Source organism: Astyanax mexicanus, chromosome 18 (genome assembly GCF_023375975.1).
Source record: "Astyanax mexicanus isolate ESR-SI-001 chromosome 18, AstMex3_surface, whole genome shotgun sequence".
NCBI lineage: Eukaryota > Metazoa > Chordata > Actinopteri > Characiformes > Acestrorhamphidae > Astyanax > Astyanax mexicanus.
The window spans coordinates 1,185,494-1,206,102 of record NC_064425.1 but is presented as its reverse complement, the minus strand read 5'-3'; the positions used below and the strand labels follow the sequence as shown (position 1 = coordinate 1,206,102).

Below are 20,609 nucleotides of genomic sequence, written 5' to 3'. Positions count from 1 at the left end.
GGAGAAATATATTTGAAGTCACGGCCCACAGACTCTGTAATAAAACAAATAATGAAATATACCACTTTAAATAATACATTTTCCTGATTACTTTCATTTACACACCATTTTACTTGACTTAATATCTTTATCTTTAACAGTGTTGTGTAAACTAAGAATTTTCAAACTGATGTTTAATTTCATGATGCTCTTAATATTAAACTCCTCAATTATGGCAACTTTTAGACTGTTTGGCCCGTTTTTCTGTGCTAGAAATGCGCACCATCTCCGCTTTTAGATTCTTTTGCCCCGTTTTTCTGCACTTGAAATGCGCACCCTCTCCGCTTTTAGACTCTTTGCCCCGTTTTTTTGCACTAGAAATGCGCACCCTCTCCGCTTTTAGACTCTTTGCCCCGTTTTTCTGCACTAGAAATGCGCACCCTCTCCGCTTTTAGACTCTTTGCCCCGTTTTTCTGCGCTAGAAATGCGCACCCTCTCCGCTTTTAGACTCTTTGCCCCGTTTTTCTGCGCTAGAAATGCGCACCCTCTCCGCTTTTAGACTCTTTGCCCCGTTTTTCTGCGCTAGAAATGCGCACCCTCTCCGCTTTTAGACTCTTTGCCCCGTTTTTCTGCGCTAGAAATGCGCACCCTCTCCGCTTTTAGACTCTTTTGCCTGATTTTCTGCACTAGAAATGCGCACCCTCTCCGCTTTTAGACTCTTTTGCCTGATTTTCTGCGCTAGAAATGCTCACCCTCTCCGCTTTTAGACTCTTTTGCCTGATTTTCTGCACTAGAAATGCGCACCCTCTCCGCTTTTAGACTCTTTTGCCTGATTTTCTGCGCTAGAAATGCTCACCCTCTCCGCTTTTAGACTCTTTTGCCTGATTTTCTGCGCTAGAAATGCGCACCCTCTCCGCTTTTAGACTCTTTTGCCTGATTTTCTGCGCTAGAAATGCGCACCCTCTCCGCTTTTAGACTCTTTTGCCTGATTTTATGCGCTAGAAATGCGCACCCTCTCCGCTTTTAGACTCTTTTGCCCCGTTTTTCTGCGCTAGAAATGCGCACTCTCTCCGCTTTTAGACTCTTTGCCCTGTTTTTCTGTGCTAGAAATGCGCACCCTCTCCGCTTTTAGACTCTTTGGCCCGTTTTTCTGCGCTAGAAATGCGCACTCTCTCCGCTTTTAGACTCTTTGGCCCGTTTTTCTGCGCTAGACATGCGCACTCTCTCCGCTTTTAGACTATTTGTCCCGTTTTTCTGTGCTAGAAATGCGCACTCTCTCCGCTTTTAGACTCTTTTGCCCTGTTTTTCTGCGCTAGAAATGCGCACCCTCAGAGCAGCCGAGCAGCGTTTAACAAACACAAGACAGAGCACTGAGTCTGTAAACTGCCCCCGAGGAGCCGGCGGGAGCGTGATACAGCAGATCACACACAGCATCACTCACATCAGATAAACAATGTGGTTTCCACGTTCATAATCCAAACAGCCACGCTTCTGAGAGACGGAGGACTCTGGGCTACTGTACCCGTGCGGCTCAATAACTCAGAGTACATGTTTCTGCTGACGCTGTTCTCCACCATAGCTCCTCCAGCACACCGCCATTAATATTCAATGAGTTTAAAATAGAGAGTATAAATAGAGCGTAAATGATAGACTGTGGTTACTGCACTAATTCTCCCACTAATACATCAAATTTTTCTGTGACATAGGAGTGTGCAGTATCATATCTTATCGTACGCAATAATAACGCCAACACTTTTGAATATGGTGAACGATAGATTAGGGGTGGGCAATATTATATGGTATACAATATATCGTGACACAGAAATATCATGATATTAAAAATCCATATCGTGATAATAGGGCTGTTCTGTCTTAAAAGTAGTCTATTATTTACTGTGAAGCTTTAGGTGTATTTATTGTATAATTGTTTTAGTTTGCAGTTTATATGCATGCACTAAATATTCTGCAATATTATTTCCAGCATTATATTATTTTATGCTATATTATTTATTTTGCCACATTATGATTATTCTGTTATACTCTTATACTATATTACTGAAATGAATGAATTATTTTTCTGTTTTCCTATATCGCCAAGTATATCGTTATGACAAAAATACCCTGAAATATTGTGATATTTTATCATTTTATTTTATTTTATCGCCCACCCCTACGATAGATATTATACCCTGAAATGTGGTGCCATATCACCCACCCCGGCACCACTTTAAAATAAGACTACCTTTATAAAGGGTTTATAAATGGTTTACAATTAGTTTATTAATGGTTACTAATTAGGTTGTAAATGACTTAAAAATCATATGTTAATAAAAAAACACAAACACAGATATTAATAAAAAATAAATTATAGCTGATTTATGTATTATAAATTCATGCTGGGCATCTGAATTCTGTTACCTGACAGTGTAATAAACTGCACCACTGTCAATTCAGATGCTGTCAGTCTGCCTGCTGAAGACTCTGAACTGTGCACTCACACAGGAATCCCCTGACTCTTCCTGCTCTCCGAGGTACTAATTGGCTTCACCTGTCCTCCCTAGTATACATACATACCCCTCAGTTTGCTCATTTCAGTGCTGAGTATTGAATCTAGATTTCCTAGCTCTACAACGTGTTTCATAGTTTTTGCCTTCTTCGTTTCTGACCCTTTTTGTATCACCGTTTATCGTCTTTTCATTCTGTTTTTTTTATTCTGTTCGTCTCTTTTGCCTTTTCCCTTGGTAAATATTAATTATAATGATAATAATTAGCAATGGAGTTAGTAATGAAATATTCACACTACTTGTTAGGATATTTTTCAGATATCTTTTGGATAATTAAACATGCGTCGTGTCAATATGACCCGGGAACACCACTGCTGGTTCTGACAAATGAACATAATAGGATAATAGGAGGGTTAACTTAAAATGATCAGTTGTAAATACAATCCCAGGTGTGGAGGACGTCACTCAAATACTACACTACACAGAGAGCAAGAAATAAAAACAGGAAGAGAGAGAGAGAGACAGCATGGAGCCCCCGAGAGACATGCCCTAGAGTTAAGAGCCTCTCTGAGAGAGAATGTTGTGCTGAGTAAGCATCACATATCTTGGAGCATCATTACTGATACATCACACAGATACATCAAACACTGTAGTACTGGCAGCTTTCAGATCTGTAGAAGCCCACACACACACACACACACACACCAGAGAGTGGGCTTTGATCTATCTACTATCCATTCAAGGAGATCTACACCTGGAAAAAGAGTCACTGATGTGAACTTTGGACTCTACATAACGCAACATCCACGAATTGTGTTCTTAAAAATATGATTGTGAGTAACTGTGAGGAAGCTGGGCCTCCAGTTGACTAATGGAAGATGAGGGAGGAAACAAAAGAAATGAGCAGATAACTCATATAAAGTGACTATATGTTGGACAATTAGTGACGTATTAGTAATACTATACACCAGGATACTACATCACTCAAAAAACTGAATGTATATAACAAAGTCTAAATAAAGCCCTATCTGGACGGGATTAGTTTCTCAGGGGGTTCTGGGGTAATTTTCTCTTTTATGGGGGTTTTTATCCTCTGTGATTTTATTCCCGTCCAGAACGATCATGTAGGTGTTTTTCTCAGACGTCCTCTGAGAAAATTACAGGCTGAATTATCTACTGTTTTTCTCTGAACTCCGTGCTCCTCCGGTAATTTTAGTCCTGTCCGGACGCTCATCTCTGAGTTTCGTCTCCTCGCCTTTAATAAAATAATAAAATAGCTATTGGTCCACTGCCGCGCACAAGGCTAAAAGCTAACTTGATTGACTGGCACTAGTAAAACACTGGGATTAAAATAATAGTAAATACTACTTTTCTTGTTAGAAAATTACAAGAAAATGACAATATCTTTTTACATTAAAGGAAATTCAGCATATTTCATTCTGAGTTTGTAAATAGGTTTGTAAAAGTCATTTGTCTGATCATTTTGTAATAACGCAACAATAAATGTATGCTATTGACATGTAACTATAACCATACTACAGGTTCCAATAGAAATGCTGAAAAATGACTTTCCCTTTAAAGTTTGTGACATTTAGAGTAAATTATGTGACAATATGTCACTGCCTCCAGTGAAACCAGGCTAATTTCTAAAATCCAGGACTTTGGACATTTCCCTGGTACCCACATGCATTGGCTTGTACAATTTTTGTTTTAATACATAAAAAAAGACATTAATTTGGTGGCCTACCACCTTGGTGTGCTTCACGTACCACCAGTAGTAAATATATATATATATATATACACCACAGTTTAAGAACCCCTGGCCAAGAGGATACATAACTCAGGCACAGAGCATTTTCTCAACAGCAGTACTTTGGCACTAAGACCTGTAGGTTTATTCTGCTTTTATAAAGTAGGTGTGCTCGGCTCCGACCAAAATACTCTCCACACTGTCACCACCGCATTCCTCTGCCCTGACGTACTGCAGCTGCAGAATGTAGATCAGGAGTTAAGCCAGGGATCAGTTTTAAATTGGAAGTTGGTAATAAATTCAGATCAGCTCTCAGAGCAGAGCTCAGAGTGAGGAGAGGTCATTTTATCTACTGAACACTCATTTCCTTCACACTTATATAAAACCACTAATATCTTTCACAAATACAAATGCTCCTGCAGTAGTGCTGGGCGATTTTCATTATTAATTCGGCTAATTCGAACTACAGTTTTAATTCAATTTCAAAATCAAGTAATCTCGATTTTACATAGAGACATTTTATCTTTTTTAATCTAAAATATTTGAAAATGCTACTCATTTCTGAAGTGTTTATCCGTCTTATCTTGTGTAGTGGCGCCATCCACAGACTAACCCGCGCATATTTTCTAAACATTCCTTTAAGGACTGAGCTCATACCGAAAAAAGTTCCAGTAATGTTCCAGTGACACAAACACCTGATGAGATAAAGCTTATATATTAATCTAGAAATAAATTAGACCGTATCTAAAATAACTGCAGCGTCGTCGCTCTCCGGTGAGGATCCGTGATTAATCGGGGAAAACAATAATAATCGCGCCTTCAAAGTTTCTTTTATACTGATATATGTATAATTGATTTTTTTCATGTAAACGCAGTTTTGAACCTTTTCTTTGTCATCTGTAGTTTGATTTTTAGTAGCAGGAAAAAATATATAATTTTTTCCATTCTTTTTGCAAAAAAATCAAAGAAGCTTAATTTCACATGGGCCAGACGTGAGGTAGACACACGAAGATACTAAAGTTTATTAACAAGTGCTTAAACTTACATGAGTTACATGAGGGACGGGCATGGTTAGCACAAAAAGGGCAGTGAGAATTAACAACATACCAGAGAGAGTGGTCGGGGTCATACACAGGAAATCCAGAGGAATAAAGAGCAAGGCAAAAATCGGTAGTACATAAACAAAAAGGCAAAAACAAAGAAAAAGCATTGTAGAAAAGCTAGATAACTAGATTCAATACTCTGCAGGGAACAGAGTAGGGGTATATATACTAAACAGGACAGGTGTGAGCAATCAGAAGCTGGGGAGCACTGTAGCATCACATGATCAGCAGTCAAGTCAAGGTAGTCCGGTGTGAGTGCACGCTGGGAATTTGAGTCTTTATAGCTCAGTTCTAGCACTAGTATGGAGGCAGTAGTGTCAATACTAAACTAATACTAAGATGTTATGAACTGTTTTTACCATTTTCAGAGCTATTTGTTAAAGTGAGCTCACTCATATTTACTGCCTGTTCTCATAATCCAAAGCCTGAAGCCTGTTTCCTTTTTCTGATTGTTATCAAAGTTCAAACTATGCTTAGCTTTAAAAGGCAACATCATCCAGCCTGGAGGGGTTTTATTTGGAGTTTGTTTTATCATTTTACAGGAAAGCAAAGCAACGTCTAGCTTCCAAAAATAGATAAAATTCTTTAGATGTTTGTCATCACATTCTGAAAAGGTTAAATGCTTAAATTCATTCTTCATGGTACGAATGCAAGTATAAAGCTCTGTCCTTGTTTGGCCTGGTTGGAGGGCTCTGAATGTAGTGGATGCAGTCCAGGCTAATTGCATCTTGGCCTTTAGTGCTACCAGTTCTGGCCTGGTTACCTGCAACATACTGTCTGATCACAGTCGTTTTTCTATTAAAGCCCCACTAGGTAGGATTTTCTTGATTTTTGATCTTTTTAAAGAAGTAAAATTATAGCTTGAAACTCACTGCAGCGCTGCATTGAGGTGTAATAGGAGGAATAGCGGTGCTCTCGTGTCTGTGCCGGAGCTCCTCTGAGCTCAAACCAGACTCTGTAAGTTTTCCGAGGCGGCCGGGACCAACGCTCGCGAGAACTGCGACCTGCTTTCCGACCTTTAGTTCTAACAGTTCTACAAGGACTACTGGTTCATTCTTTACAAACTAACATACAGACACTCTGGCAGAAGCTGGAAAGAGACCGAATATGTTTGTGAAAGCCAGAAAACGAGAAAGAGAAACTAATCCGCCTGAAACATTTATTACACTCTACAACTGCAGGGGGAGCCCACGAGCACAAAATCTCAATCCTACCTAGTGGAGCTTTAAGTGTTTGTTTCGGTTACATAGACTTTACTAGTCTAAAACAAAGTTTTATAATATTGTTCCCTCCAAATCACCATTATGTGACAGATGTAAAAGTGCAGAAGGCACCCTGGCTTAACTATTCTGGATGTGTCCAAAGCTGAACAATTACCGGTGTGATATATGTGGCTTTTTACTCAGAGACGTACACTACCATTCAAAAGTTTGGGGTCACATTGAAACGTCCTTATTTTTGAAGGAAAAGCACTGTACTTTTCAATGAAGATAACTTTAAACTAGTCCTAACTTTAAACAAATACACTCTGTACATTGCTAATGTGGTAAATGACTATTCTAGCTGCAAATGTCTGGTTTTGGTGCAATATCTACATAGGTGTATAGAGGCCCATTTCCAGCAACTATCACTCCAGTGTTCTAATGGTACAATGTGTTTGCTCATTGGCTCAGAAGGCTAATTGATGATTAGAAAACCCTTGTGCAATCATGTTCACACACCTGAAAACAGTCTAGCTCCTTACAGAAGCTACAAAACTGACCTTCCTTTGAGCAGATTGAGTTTCTGGAGCATCACATTTGTGGGGTCAATTAAACGCTCAAAATGGCCAGAAAAAGAGAACTTTCATCTGAAACTCGACAGTCTATTCTTGTTCTTAGAAATGAAGGCTATTCCATGCGAGAAATTGCTAAGAAATTGAAGATTTCCTACAACGGTGTGTACTACTCCCTTCAGAGGACAGCACAAACAGGCTCTAACCAGAGTAGAAAAAGAAGTAGGAGGCCGCGTTGCACAACTAAGCAAGAAGATAAGTACATTAGAGTCTCTAGTTTGAGAAACAGACGCCTCACAGGTCCCCAACTGGCATCTTCATTAAATAGTACCCGCAAAACCCCAGTGTCAACATCTACAGTGAAGAGGCGGCTGCGGGATTTTGGGCTTCAGGGCAGAGTGGCAAAGAAGAAGCCATATCTGAGACTGGCTAATAAAAGAAAAAGATTAAGATAAGCAAAAGAACACAGACATTGGACAGAGGAAGACTGGAAAAAAGTGTTGTGGACGGATGAATCCAAGTTTGAGGTGTTTGGATCACAAAGAAGAACGTTTGTGAGATGCAGAACAAATGAAAAGATGCTGGAAGAATGCCTGACGCCATCTGTTAAGCATGGTGGAGGTAATGTGATGGTCTGGGGTTGCCTTGGTGCTGGTAAGGTGGGAGATTTGTACAGGGTAAAAGGGATTCTGAATAAGGAACTCCATTTTGCAACGCCATGCCATACCCAGTGGACAGCGCCTGATCGGAGCCAATTTCGTCCTACAACAGGACAATGACCCTAAACACACCTCCAAATTGTGCAAGAACTATTTACAGCAGAAGCAGGCAGCTGGTATTCTATTGGTAATGGAGTGGCCAGCGCAGTCACCAGATCTGAACCCCATTGAGCTGTTGTGGGAGCAGCTTGACCGTATGGTACGCCAGAAGTGCCCATCCAACCAATCCAACTTGTGGGAGCTGCTTCTAGAAGCGTGGGGTGCAATTTCTCCAGCTTCCCTCAACAAATTAACAGCTAGAATGCCAAAGGTGTGCAATGCTGTAATTGCTGCAAATGGAGGATTCTTTGATGAAAGCAAAGTTTGATGTAAAAACAATGTTATTTCAAATACAAATCATTATTTCTAACCTTGCCAATGTCTTGACTCTATTTTCTATTCATTTCACAACGTATGGTGGTGAATAAGTGTGACTTTTCATGGAAAACACAAAATTGTTTGAGTGACCCCAAACTTTTGAACGGTAGTGTATATTGTAAGAATTTTTGGTTCCTGTTTGGTTTGATTGTTGTATACAAACTGCTATCACATATTCAATGATAATTGCCAAAAAATATTTTAAGACTATGAAAGTTGGATAACACACCAACATTTAAAATATGGCTTACAGAAGTTAAAACAAATATTGAGAGTCTCAGATATACAGCTCTAGAAAAAAGAGAGCACCAAAAAATGATGAGTTTCTTTGATTTTACCAAATTGAAAACCTCTGGAATATAATCAAGAGGAAGATGGATGATCACAAACCATCAAACCACCAAACTGAACTGCTTGAATTTTTGCACCAGGAGTAAAGCAGCATAAAGTTATCCAAAAGCAGTGTGTAAGACTGGTGGAGGAGAACATGATGCCAAGGTGTATGAAAGAAACTGTGTTTTAAAAACCAGGGTTATTCCACCAAATATTGATTATTTCTGAACTCTTAAAACTTTATGAATATGAACTTGTTTTCTTTGCATTATTTGAGGTCTGAAAGCTCTGCATCTTTTTTGTTATTTCAGTCATTTCTCATTTTCTGTAAATAAATGCTCTAAATGAGAATATTTTTATTTGTAATTTGGGAGAAATGTTGTCTGTAGTTTATAGAATAAAACAACAATGTTCATTTTACTCAAACATAAACCTATAAATAGCAAAATCAGAGAAACTGATTCAGAAACTGAAGTGGTTTCTTAATTTTATAAACATGACCATAAGGTTGAATATACTGCAGCTAATTCATTTTCTTTCTTTTTTACTACCCTGTCGGACTGCTGTATGTATGTACACTTTTTGTATTGTGCCTTCTAATATTATGTTTAGAATATACATATATATATATTTTTTTTTGCTGTTTGAATTGCAATATCATTGGTAATGTTAATGTTGTGGGAAATTTTATAATGTGTAAATCCTATAAATAAAGAATTTAATCTAGAATTTCACCTGGGATTTAAAGTCATGTTCAGCTGGTTCAGCAATGCTGGTTAAAACAAACAAAATAATTCCTCTTTCAGACCAGCTGACCACTGCCTGCCTCCTCAACCAGCTGTAACACAGAGCCTCTTCTGTAGTAAATGATTCAAGTGGGTCAAAGCTTGTTTTGTGCGTTCAAGTGACTAGCATCTCCGATCTGAACTCATACATATTCATTTCTGTCTGATCATATTAGCACTTAAACATGTTACGTGTAAAGTCTCATTTTATCGTTTTTTCATTCATTTTAAAATGTCTAGTTGAATCTCTAGCATGAAAGAAAGCCATGTGAGCCTGTTTTTGTGTGCAAATGTGCTCCGGTGATCCGTTATAACACTGCTTTAGTCTGGTGGAGGAGTGGAGGGGGGAAATTTATACATGCAAATATATCGCCTCTGATTGGCTAACAGCACTGCAACACATGATACTTTACAGCATGTGTAATAATGCCCTGTTAAGTGCAGTTCAGCCACTGACCTAGTCTTAGAGTCTCTGTAAAACACCAAATCCACCGGAGATCCTATTTAAACCTATAGTTACTTACACACAGAGGAGGGTAGTCCAGCTCCAGATCCTTTTAACTAGTGTAAACAGAATTGTTCTACACTGTTTTTAAACACCTACCTATCACACTTGTACTTGGCTGGTGATGTTTTTCCTCCATAGACTAATTCTAACCATTTATTTCTTAGCTCTGAATTACTGGGTAAAGTATATAAACACTGATGTGTTATTCGCACAAATAACACAGGAATGAACTGCATGCTGTTACTAGCGCTGATAGTTATCTCCTATCTGATGAGACGGCCTCGCTGCCCGGCTTCAGCTCTGCTGTCCGGCCCCGATCCGAGGTGGGCGGGGCCATGAATACTAATTGACGGGTTGATGTAGACGCGGTGCTTTTCCTGATCGACTCGTTTTTAACACTTTAGCAAAGACAGTGGTACCATATAGAAAGATGAGCACTGAAAGAACCCTTGAGGAACCCATTTTTTTTTAGTTTGTTTTAATACAAACAGCAAAGTGAGACTGAATATACTGTAATAAAGCACAGTAATGTTCATTTATCAGAAACAGCAATGGTGTTCCTGCATGTTTAATTTAATCTAAAAGATGTCTTAAACCTAAAACTAACTAAAACATTACTTATTAATCTTACTATATTTAGTGCAATAGTGTTCCATACCTCTAACAGGTAATGTTCAATTCGGATAATTCACTAGTTTTTCATAAAAAAATACAAGTTCAAACTATTTTTAATGTTTCACTACTTTTTTTGTTACTTTTGAAAGACCAACATATAAAACACAGTCGTTTTACATACAGTAACACTGAAACAAAACATTGCTATTTTGTTTTAGTTTTAGCTTTAGTTTTTTTTTGTTTGTTTATAGCTTTTATCTATTTTTCCTAGATCTTTAAACCTTAAAACAGGTCAGTTTTAGCCGTAACGTAACAGAAGGGTAAAACTAGGAATGAAAGTGACAGTGAGATGAGTGTTAGTAAACAATGTGCTCTTTCTAATAGATCCTCAGTGGCTGAACTCTGAATTAGCCGGAGTGATGGATAGCAGCTGACCTCCCATTACGGTGCACTCATCTCTCTCTCTCTCTCTTTTTCCTATGTGGCCTTTGAGTTTTTTAAGAAAAGAGAAGGTAGCATTATTTTCCTCTCTGTATCAACATCTAACCTCCTAACATGTCCGTATGAGAGAAGAAAGAGACGCGCAGCAGCTTTTGATATTGTCCGTCTATCGGTTTTGTATAAATATGTCTGGATTATTCATTGTTGTTAGCATTACTGTGACAGAGTCCAGATCTCAGCGTGAACAGGAAAAGCCCGGAAATGTATTCTCTGATTGGAGAACTGCTGTGTGAACCGAAGCTTTAATGTTACTGCATGTCTTGGGAGCTTAAGACTAATTTGTTTCAAAGCCTTTTTTACATTTACTTTTTTCCATTCAGCTTTTTTTTATCCAGGAACCAAAAACAAAAAAGGGCATTATAGAGAATGTAATGTAGTTTTAGCAGCTGAATGAATTATATGGGGAATTCCACCATTTTTCCCGCTACATTTCTGCATAGTTTAATGGACGAGGGAAATAAACAAAGTCGTTGAGAGGGGCTTGATGTGAAATGGCGCTTTGTAGAGAAACCTGCTAACTCTTAAAACTGATCTCTTAAAACTGGTGGTGACAGAAGCCAGAGCGTGCAAATCGAGTCGAGTAAAACTAGTATTGTGTCCCATGACTTCTGCCATGTCCTATTAAAGTTATAGAGCACTATAGAGGAATTGTTCTATAGAAAAAGTCCTGTTGCTGTCAGTCTGCCTGCACAGGACTCTGAACTTCACAACAAAGACTCCATTTCCCAGCATGCTCACTCACCGGACTTCCCTGATTACATGAAGCTACGACGTTCACGCTCACCGAGCTTCTGATTGCTCACACCTGGACTGCCCTGTATGAATACCACCCTTCCTTTGTTCTTTCGCTGGGTAATAAATGTTTAGTTTTAAGTAACTCGTTAAATTCTGCAGATAAATAGTTTGATTTGCGACCACTGTACAAATTTCAGACCACAACTGTCCAAATTACCTTTCTTTTTCATATAACATTTTACATCCTAATTATTCAATTATACGGGCAATTACAACAAAATGAGGGGATTCCCCTTTAATGGCACTTTTAATCCATTTATGTTGCTCTTGATAAATGGACAAATAAATAAATACATTCTCCACAATGATATGAAATAAGCTTTTTTTACATTGCCTCTCATTGAAAGTATAGGTTTTATCTCTTTCCTGTAAAGTTGCTGTTCTGGAGACACATGTTTTTTCTTGGACAGTGACGATATACTGTTAGCAAAATATTGCTAGAACTCTCATAGGCTACGTTCACATTACCAGGCTGAAATTACTCAAATCTGATTTTTTTGCTCAATGTGGCTCAGATCTGTTTTTTTTCATGGCTGTGTGAATGTGCCAAATCAGATATTTTTCAAATCAGATTTGAATCACTTTCATATGTGGTCCTAAATCAGATACGTATACAATCCACAGACATGCGACATAATTGTGAACGGTCAAATCTGAAATCATGCGTCTTTTTGCTTTCATACATTAGCATTAGCGCTATGTGCTTCTCTTCTCTCGTACCCACACTGCGTCTCTTGGTGCAGCTGTGCAGCTATAGCTGCAAAAAACAGCAAAAGCAAACCACCTGTCCTTTTTTCTCCTCCTGGACCTGAGCATGAACTTCAGAGCAGCTGTTTACTCTCCACTCCAGCAAAAGATGCTCCACATATGAGCTGCTAACTCATCCATTTCCCTTTATAAAGCTACGAGTCTCTCCTCTCTCTAATATGAGGGGTTTTGTTGTTGGTGAAGAAGGAGGCGTTTATACAGGTATCAATGTGCAGCATGTGAGACGGTTCAGGAACAGATTCGTTCACATTACACACAGATACAGAACACTTACATTTACAGTGAATGTGAACCATTAAGCAAAAAATCAGATGTGATCAATGTGATGTGGTTTGTAATGTGAACGTAGTCTTCGAGGAAACAGAATCTAAAAGCTGCACATCATGCTGACGTATTGTCTGATGTTCCATCTCTGGAGATTTGCTGGTGGAGGGTTCATTCCATTCATGGTGAAGAAACTGAGGAAGTGCTTTCTCACGGACCATGTTCACGTCTGTAGTGAGCAGCACGAGATGTAGTTTACGTGACCTGGAAACTCTACACTCTCTCCCCCCTCTATCACTCATTTTGATCTTTCACAGAGGCCAGTGAGCAGCTGCCCACACCTGGCACTCGCTCGCCCACCGAGGCTTCTGGAGCTCAGTTTTCAAACAGCGACCGAACCCCCGTCCCCTCCTTTCACTTCTAACACTGATTATGATCTGTGTACCACAGAGGTCCTTTACCTACTTCATACTACTACAATCTACTGCATTAGAGTTTCATTACTATGCCAGCTTATTGCTAAAGTACTGATTGATTTTTGCTATGAGAATTGTGATGCCAATCTATCTGGCGTGCCTACGACTACAGCAAAGGTCTCCTTCTGCTAAAACCTCCTTTTTCTTGTTCTTTTGTATTCTGAAATACAGCAGGTCTCTCTGAGTTGTTTATGATGCTGCACATGATGAAACTCTTCCTCAACCTCTTCCTCATTGTCTGCAGCAGCTAGTAAAAGAAAATGTTCAGAAAAACGAGTCGATCAGGAAAAGCACCGTGTCTACATCAACCCGTGAATTAGTATTCATGGCCCCGCCCACCTCGGCTCGGGACCGCCCACAGACAGCAAAGCTGAAGCCGTGCAGCGACGCCGTCTCGTCAGATAGGAGATAACTAACAGCGCTAGGAACAGCATGCAGTTCATTCCTGTGTTATTTGTGCGAATAACACATCATTGTTTACATGCTTTACCCAGTAATTCAGAGCTCCAAAGCCATCCCTACAGGTAACACTCCATGGTCAATTTATATACTGCTGTCCCATGACGTTTTTAGCATGTAAAACAATTTTTTTGCTTGAATTATACCTGTTTTTTTAAGGATTCAAGGATTCAAGGAGATTTCTTGTCATTTCAGATCACATGTGGTACCTGAGGTGGAACGAAATTGGTTTTCCACAGTCCAGTTTACACCAAAAAAGCAATTATTAAAATAGATAAATATAAAGATTAAATAATAATAAAATAGATATCAAGATAAATACACAAAATATAAAGATGTAGGGAAGTAGGGAAGTAACAGCAACATGAACATCAAATTCAAGATTGCTATAGCAGCGTGGATTATTATAAATGAATATCAGTAACATAAAAAATGATAAAGTGTCTCATTGCGGGTAAAGTGACAGTGTTGTACAAGATTTTGATAGAAGATGTCTAAAATATTTAAGACACCCATTTATTGTGGATCAAGTGAACATCATAATTGACACACACAACTAAATGCGTAGTAGTTACATAGCAAACAAGCTGACATTGCACAAGAGCTGAATTTGAACTAAGACTTAGTGTAAAACACTGTGTTTTAAATATGTTTTCAGTCCAATGATTAAAACAATTACTATGCTATTAATTTGGCCATATTTTCCCCAATTTGCTTCTTAAAGGAGAACAACAAATTACATAAACTTTGCTTAAAAAGTTTTACTATTCGTTCTGCTCGACAAGTGACTTGTGACTTAAATTTAAGATTGCGGCGCCTGGAGATTTTCCTACTCTATGGGATGTAAACAGTTGTTTTTAATTCTCATTTTAAATGACAAGGCTCTCCGGAAATTTAGCAATGAAGTGTGGAGCCTGTGTCTGGATAACGATGTAAAAAGCGATTTATCTGCAGGGTAAAATATGCCCCATAACACTTATTCTAAAGCCTGGTTGGGCAAAGTGCACAAAATACTGGATCTCAGAATCTCATCATGTTTTAATAAATACATTTAAAGTCCATTTCACACAGGAGTTCTCCTTTAACTTTAAAATATTGTTACCTACTGGCTAGGATTAACCCGTCATACAATGCCAACAGTGCTAAAAGTACAAAATACCATGCTAGAAATATAATATTTAACCATTTTTATCCAAAAATATAAGCTATTTAAAACCATTATTCAAATCTACTTTCTCTTATCTTCAAACTACAAAACTAGGAACAATGCAGTCTATTGTTGCGCCACAGCGCTCTGTAATCAGACATCAAGAAGGACACTATCTGATACACTGCAGTTCCACAGCGCGGGACGGGATGTCACCCACAATTACATTTTCTCTTTGTCGCAAAAATGGGTGGAATTCCGTTTCATTATCCCTTTGATAAGTCAGGAAGTTGTGACATCCTTCGGGAATTCAACACACAATAGGAAATCCATTCACTGAGCTTCTGTTCTCAAACAAATTGCTCTGGGACACTTAAAGTTGTGAGGTGGGGCCTCCATGGATCGCACCAGTTAGCCTTGACCTCATCAGCAGGTCACTGGTTCACTAGTTCACTAGTTGACCTTCCTTATAGTAGCTCTTCTGTGGAAGTGCATGCATGTGTAACTCTCACGCTGGCCAGATACACGACAGGATACAAAAAAAACACATTTTTTAGAGTTGGTCCAAATCAGAATGGCAGAAAAAGACAGAAACATACCAGAGTGTGAGCAGGGAAAATGGATAATCCAAAAAGATTTACAAGAGAAATCCAAAAAACAAGGCAAAAAGAGAAGCCAATAAACAAAATAAGGGTCGACAACATAATAAACTAACAAAAAGAAGCAAAACGCAAAAGAAATGCGAGATACAGGGCTGGAAAAAATAAGAGATCACTTAAAAATGATGAGTTTCTTTGATTTTACCAAATTGAAAATCTCTGGAATCTAATCAAGAGGAAGATGGATGATCACAAACCATCAAACCACCAAACTGAACTGCTTGAGTTTTTACACCAGGAGTAAAGCAGCATAAAGTTATCCAAAAGCAGTGTGTAAGACTGGTGGAGGAGGACATGATGACAACATGCATGTTAATGAAAACAGTGATTAAAAACATTTTGATGGTTATTCCACCAAATATTTATTTCTGAACACTTAAAACTTTATGAATGTGAACTTGTTTTCTTTGCATTATTTGAGGTCTGAAAGCTCTACATCTTTTTCTCATTTTCTGTAAATAAATACTCTAAATAAGAATATTATTATTTGTAATTTGGGAGAAATGTTGTCTGTAGTTTATAGAATAAAACAACAATGTTCATTTTACTCAAACATAAACCTATAAATAGTAAAATCAGAGAAACTGTCCATGAGAGCATCCCTCCATCACTGTCTCACACCAGAAACTTTCCAGCTGAAAGTGTAAATATATAATATTAATAATAAAAGTTCTCCAGCTGTCTCTGGGTCTCTTACCTCTCCAGTAGAGGAGGTGCAGCGCGGTGAGGGTGAGGGTGAGACCGGGCTGCTTCATGCTGAGTCCCGCTGCTCGTGTCCGCGGAGAGTCCGGAGAACCGACTGCGCGCTGCGGGAGAGAACCGGAGAGCTACGTGCTGCGGGAGGAGAGCAGCATTAGCACGGTGTGTGTGTGTGTGTGTGTGGTGTGTGTGTTTGGGGTGTGTGTGTATGGGGTGTGTGTGTTGAGGGGTGGAGAGTAGTGGGTTGGACCCGCTGTGAATATGACTCACTGAATCACTGAATCGACTCGCTTTGAGCCTCGGTTCGACCATATAAACAACACGCTTCAGTGAGTCGAATCCTGAGTCGAGTTCTAATTAGTTGATTTGATCTTCTGAGCTACAGTATTTCTGTTATATAAAAAATACTATATATATATATATATTAATAAATTGCTATCTCATTATTTTGAGATACTATCTTATTATTCTGAAATGGTAGGTTATTTTTTGGAGATGGTATATCATTATTTTAAGATACTAAGACATTATATTGAGATACTAAGTCGCTATTTTGAGATACTAAGTCATTATAAAATAAGATAAAATAATCCTTTTTCATCCCACAATGAGGAAAATTTTACAGCAGTACAGGAAAAAGGATAGATTACAGGAAATATATAATAATACAAAAAATACATATAATAAAGTCAAAAATATATACAGCTAGTGCAGCTCAGATAAGATAAGGTCAGAGGAGATGTGATTATAGTAGGGTGTGACCAGTATTATTGCACAAAGAGTAACAGTGAATAAATATCAAATAAATAGTAGATGATTTGAGATACTATCTCAATATTTTGAAGATATATAGGATTCCGTATTTAAGCTGAATTTCTATATTGCCTTTTCAAAATGTCACCTTTATCACATTTTTTTGTGGCAAATAAATATGTTCAGAACCCTGTATGTTTTATTCTGTGTACATTTTATCCTCTGAATTACAAGATCATTCAAGAGTCGTAATTAGAATAATGCTAGCTTTAAGCTAATGCTACAGCGCACTGAACTGACATCACACCATTAAAACAGCACACTTAAATATCATGAAAGTGTTTTTGTTTCAAATAATTAGCCTATTTTTGACTTTGGTAATTTGCTGGAATTAGCGATACACTATCTAGCATTGGGCTAGCGACATTAGCTGTGCTGTTGACCAGGCTTGTAGAGTCAGGCTAGCAGCATTAGCTATTTAGCACTAGCTACAATGACCCAAAGTTGTTGTCATTACTACATCTAACAGCTAAAGTTAATTTAAACTGAAAACAATTACCACATTACATACTGCTTGTAGCTACATTATCCTACCATTCAGGATATATAACAACAATTTACCACAAACGTAATGTTTATAAGACATTCATGCTGCTAATAATGTTTAATGTTTGGAAAAGCCAGTTAGCTTAGCTAGCTAGCTAGCATTGGTTAGGTTAGCTAAAGGTGGCTAAAACCTTAACTTACCAGTGGCAGTATTCTTGTAAAAAAAAAACCTGTTCTTGGTAATCGATATCTCTCTTTAGCCCATTTGTCTACATCGTTTATGATAAATTGTGGTAATAGCTGAAGATTTGAGGTCCACACCATTGTTGAGTTTCTACTTCCTCCCATTACAGCCTGATTTTCAATTAAAAATGGCCGCCGCGTGAAAAGAGCCTAATTAACCAATTAAGGTCATTCCACTTGCTCAGGTGAGCAAAAGCCAATTAATAAAGTAGAAAATTAAGTAAATAAAAAAATCAAGTAATAAAAAAGTAGAAAAAGGTGTGAACTGTAAATATTATTAATACAGCGTCAATAAAATAATTAAAGATATTATTTATAAGATATAATATTAATAATAATATAAAAAAAATAGAAGAAAAAGAAGATTTGTGCACATAGTACAGATATTCTTATCAAGCTTCCCGCAGAACAATGAAACACATATATAACAACATATATGCTCACAAATACGCCTGCTCATTAGCCACTGCATAATTTATATACAATTTATCAATTAATAATGAGTAATAAACTTCTTTGTTTGCAATGTTGTTTTCCAGCTCAGTTCAAAACACACATTTACATGCATTTAAATAATTTCTAACTTATTTCTCAGATATATTTTTTATTATTTGCTGTTGTTGTTGTGCCTCATGAGATAATGTTCTGTCTCTGTGTCATGGCCTCGCTCTGTTCCCCTGCATTTTCCCCGTTTCCTGGTGTGTGTCTACTGTAATTTTCCGTCAAGTGTCTGTAATTTGTAGCTCCGCCCCTCGTTACCTGTCTCCCCAGGTGTTCATTGTTTCATGTTGTCGGTCTTTGCACCTTCCCGTGTTGTCTGTCTCGCTACGTTATTGTTATTCCTTGTTTCTTGGTTATTTGCATTTATACGCTCTTGTTTATTTCTAGTTTGTTGTTTTCACGCTTATTTTCTGTCACGTTTAGTTCCTGTCTGTTTCCTAGTTTATTACCTGTATATATTCACATATTTATCCCTTGTATATATTTCCTAGCCCTGTTTAGTTATCTGTTTTACGTTACTCCCTGTTTGTTTGTTTATGTATTTATATCTCCTTGTTTATTCCTTATTTACATTACATTACATTACATTACGCTTTTGTCCAAAGCGACTTACAATAGTTGAGTACAATGTAAAATAAGTTTAAAGGTAAAACATCTTTGGATAGGGATAAGAGGAGGACAAAGGGGAATAATAACATCTTTGGATAGGGATAAGAGGAGGACAAAGGGGAATAATAGGGTAGAGGAGTGAAGGAGAGGAAGAAGGAAATGAGGATAGAAGTAGTTAGTGTGTTAGAGGTGTTTAAGAGAGTAAGTGCTCTTTGAAGAGCTCCGTCTTCAGGAGTTTCTTAAAGATAGCGAGAGATTCTCCTGATCTGGTAGTAGAAGGTAGTTTGTTCCACCATTGGGGAACTCTGTATGAGAACAGTCTGGATTGCTTTGTGTGAGTTTTTGGCAAAGCGAGGCGACGTTCACTGGAGGAGCGCAGCGGCCGGGAGGTAGCGTAAGCCTTCAGGAGCGAGTGCAGGTAGGAAGGAGCTGTTCTGTCATCACCTTGTAGGCGATTGTAAGAGCTTTGAATTTGATGCGAGCATCAACTGGTAGCCAATGGAGCTCAATGAGCAGCGGGGTGACATGTGCCCGTTTTGGCTGGTTGAAGACCAGACGTGCTGCTGCGTTCTGGATCATCTGGAGTGGTTTTACTACACAGGCCGGGAGGCCAGTTAGCAGGGCATTGCAGTAGTCGAGGCGTGAGATGACGACCGCTTGCACCAGGAGTTGGGTGGCCTGTTGCGTCAAGAACGGTCTAATTTTTCGGATGTTATAGAGCGCAAAGCGGCAGGACCGAGCAACCGAGGCCACATGGTGCGTGAAGGAGAGTTGGTCATCAACCAGAACACCCAGGTTCCTAGCAACCTTTGTCGGTGAGATAGAGAGAGAGTCGATACTTATAGAGAAGTTGTGTTGAAAAGATGGTTTTGCTGGTATAACCAGAAGTTCAGTCTTTGAGAGATTTAATTGAAGGTGATGCTCCTTCATCCATGAGGATATGTCAGAGAGACACTGCGATATCCGTGCGGAGATTGAGTGATCTTCAGGTGAGAACGACAGGTATAGCTGGGTGTCATCAGCAAAGCAATGGTAGGAAAATCCGTGTGAGCGGATAACCTGACCAAGAGAGGTGGTGTATATGGAGAAGAGAAGGGGTCCCAGTACCGAACCTTGGGGAACCCCAGTGGATAAGGAGCGGGCTGAGGATAGCTGTCCTTGCCACGACACCTTGAACGAGCGCCCAATGAGGTATGATCTGAACCATGACAGCACATTGTCTGAGATCCCCATGTTTGAAAGTATAGTTAGGAGGAAGTCGTGGTTGACTGTGTCAAATGCGGCCGAGAGGTCCAGCAGAATGAGCACTGAGGACTGACCTGCAGCTCTGGCAGTTTTCAACTGGTTTTCAATCTGGGTTCCTTTTTTGAACCCAGATTGGTTCTGGTCCAGAAGGTCATTCTGGGAGAGGAAGCCAGAGACCTGGTTTAAAACTGCTCTTTCTATTGTTTTAGAGAGAAAGGGTAGCAGTGAGACCGGTCTGTAGTTGTCAACCTGGGCGGGGTTGAGAGAAGGCTTTTTAAGCAGTGGTGTCACATGTGCTTGTTTGAAAGCAGTCGGGAATACACCAGAAGTTAAAGAGGCATTGATGGTGTGAGTGATAGCCGGAATGATTGCAGGTGCGATAGTTTGCAGTAGGTTTGAAGGAATTGGGTCAAGCGGACACGTAGTAGGACGGCTACTTGTTAGGAGAGCCAGTGTC

General features: G+C 38.9%; 2 protein-coding genes across 4 annotated transcripts in view; one reads left to right on the top strand and one right to left on the bottom strand.

Annotated features, from left to right (window-relative positions):
* The window catches only part of mcamb (melanoma cell adhesion molecule b), a 64,339-nt gene extending 47,900 nt beyond the window's left edge, over nt 1-16,439 (bottom strand). For all 3 annotated transcript variants that reach the window (XM_022675241.2, XM_049467206.1, XM_049467207.1), the window contains exon 1: nt 16,254-16,439. In XM_022675241.2, coding sequence (XP_022530962.2) covers nt 16,254-16,311 — 58 coding nt within the window. In that variant the 5' untranslated portion in view covers nt 16,312-16,439. The remainder of the gene's footprint in view (nt 1-16,253) is intronic.
* The window catches only part of grik4 (glutamate receptor, ionotropic, kainate 4), a 1,128,391-nt gene that overhangs the window by 1,007,134 nt on the left and 100,648 nt on the right, over nt 1-20,609 (top strand). The window lies entirely within an intron of this gene.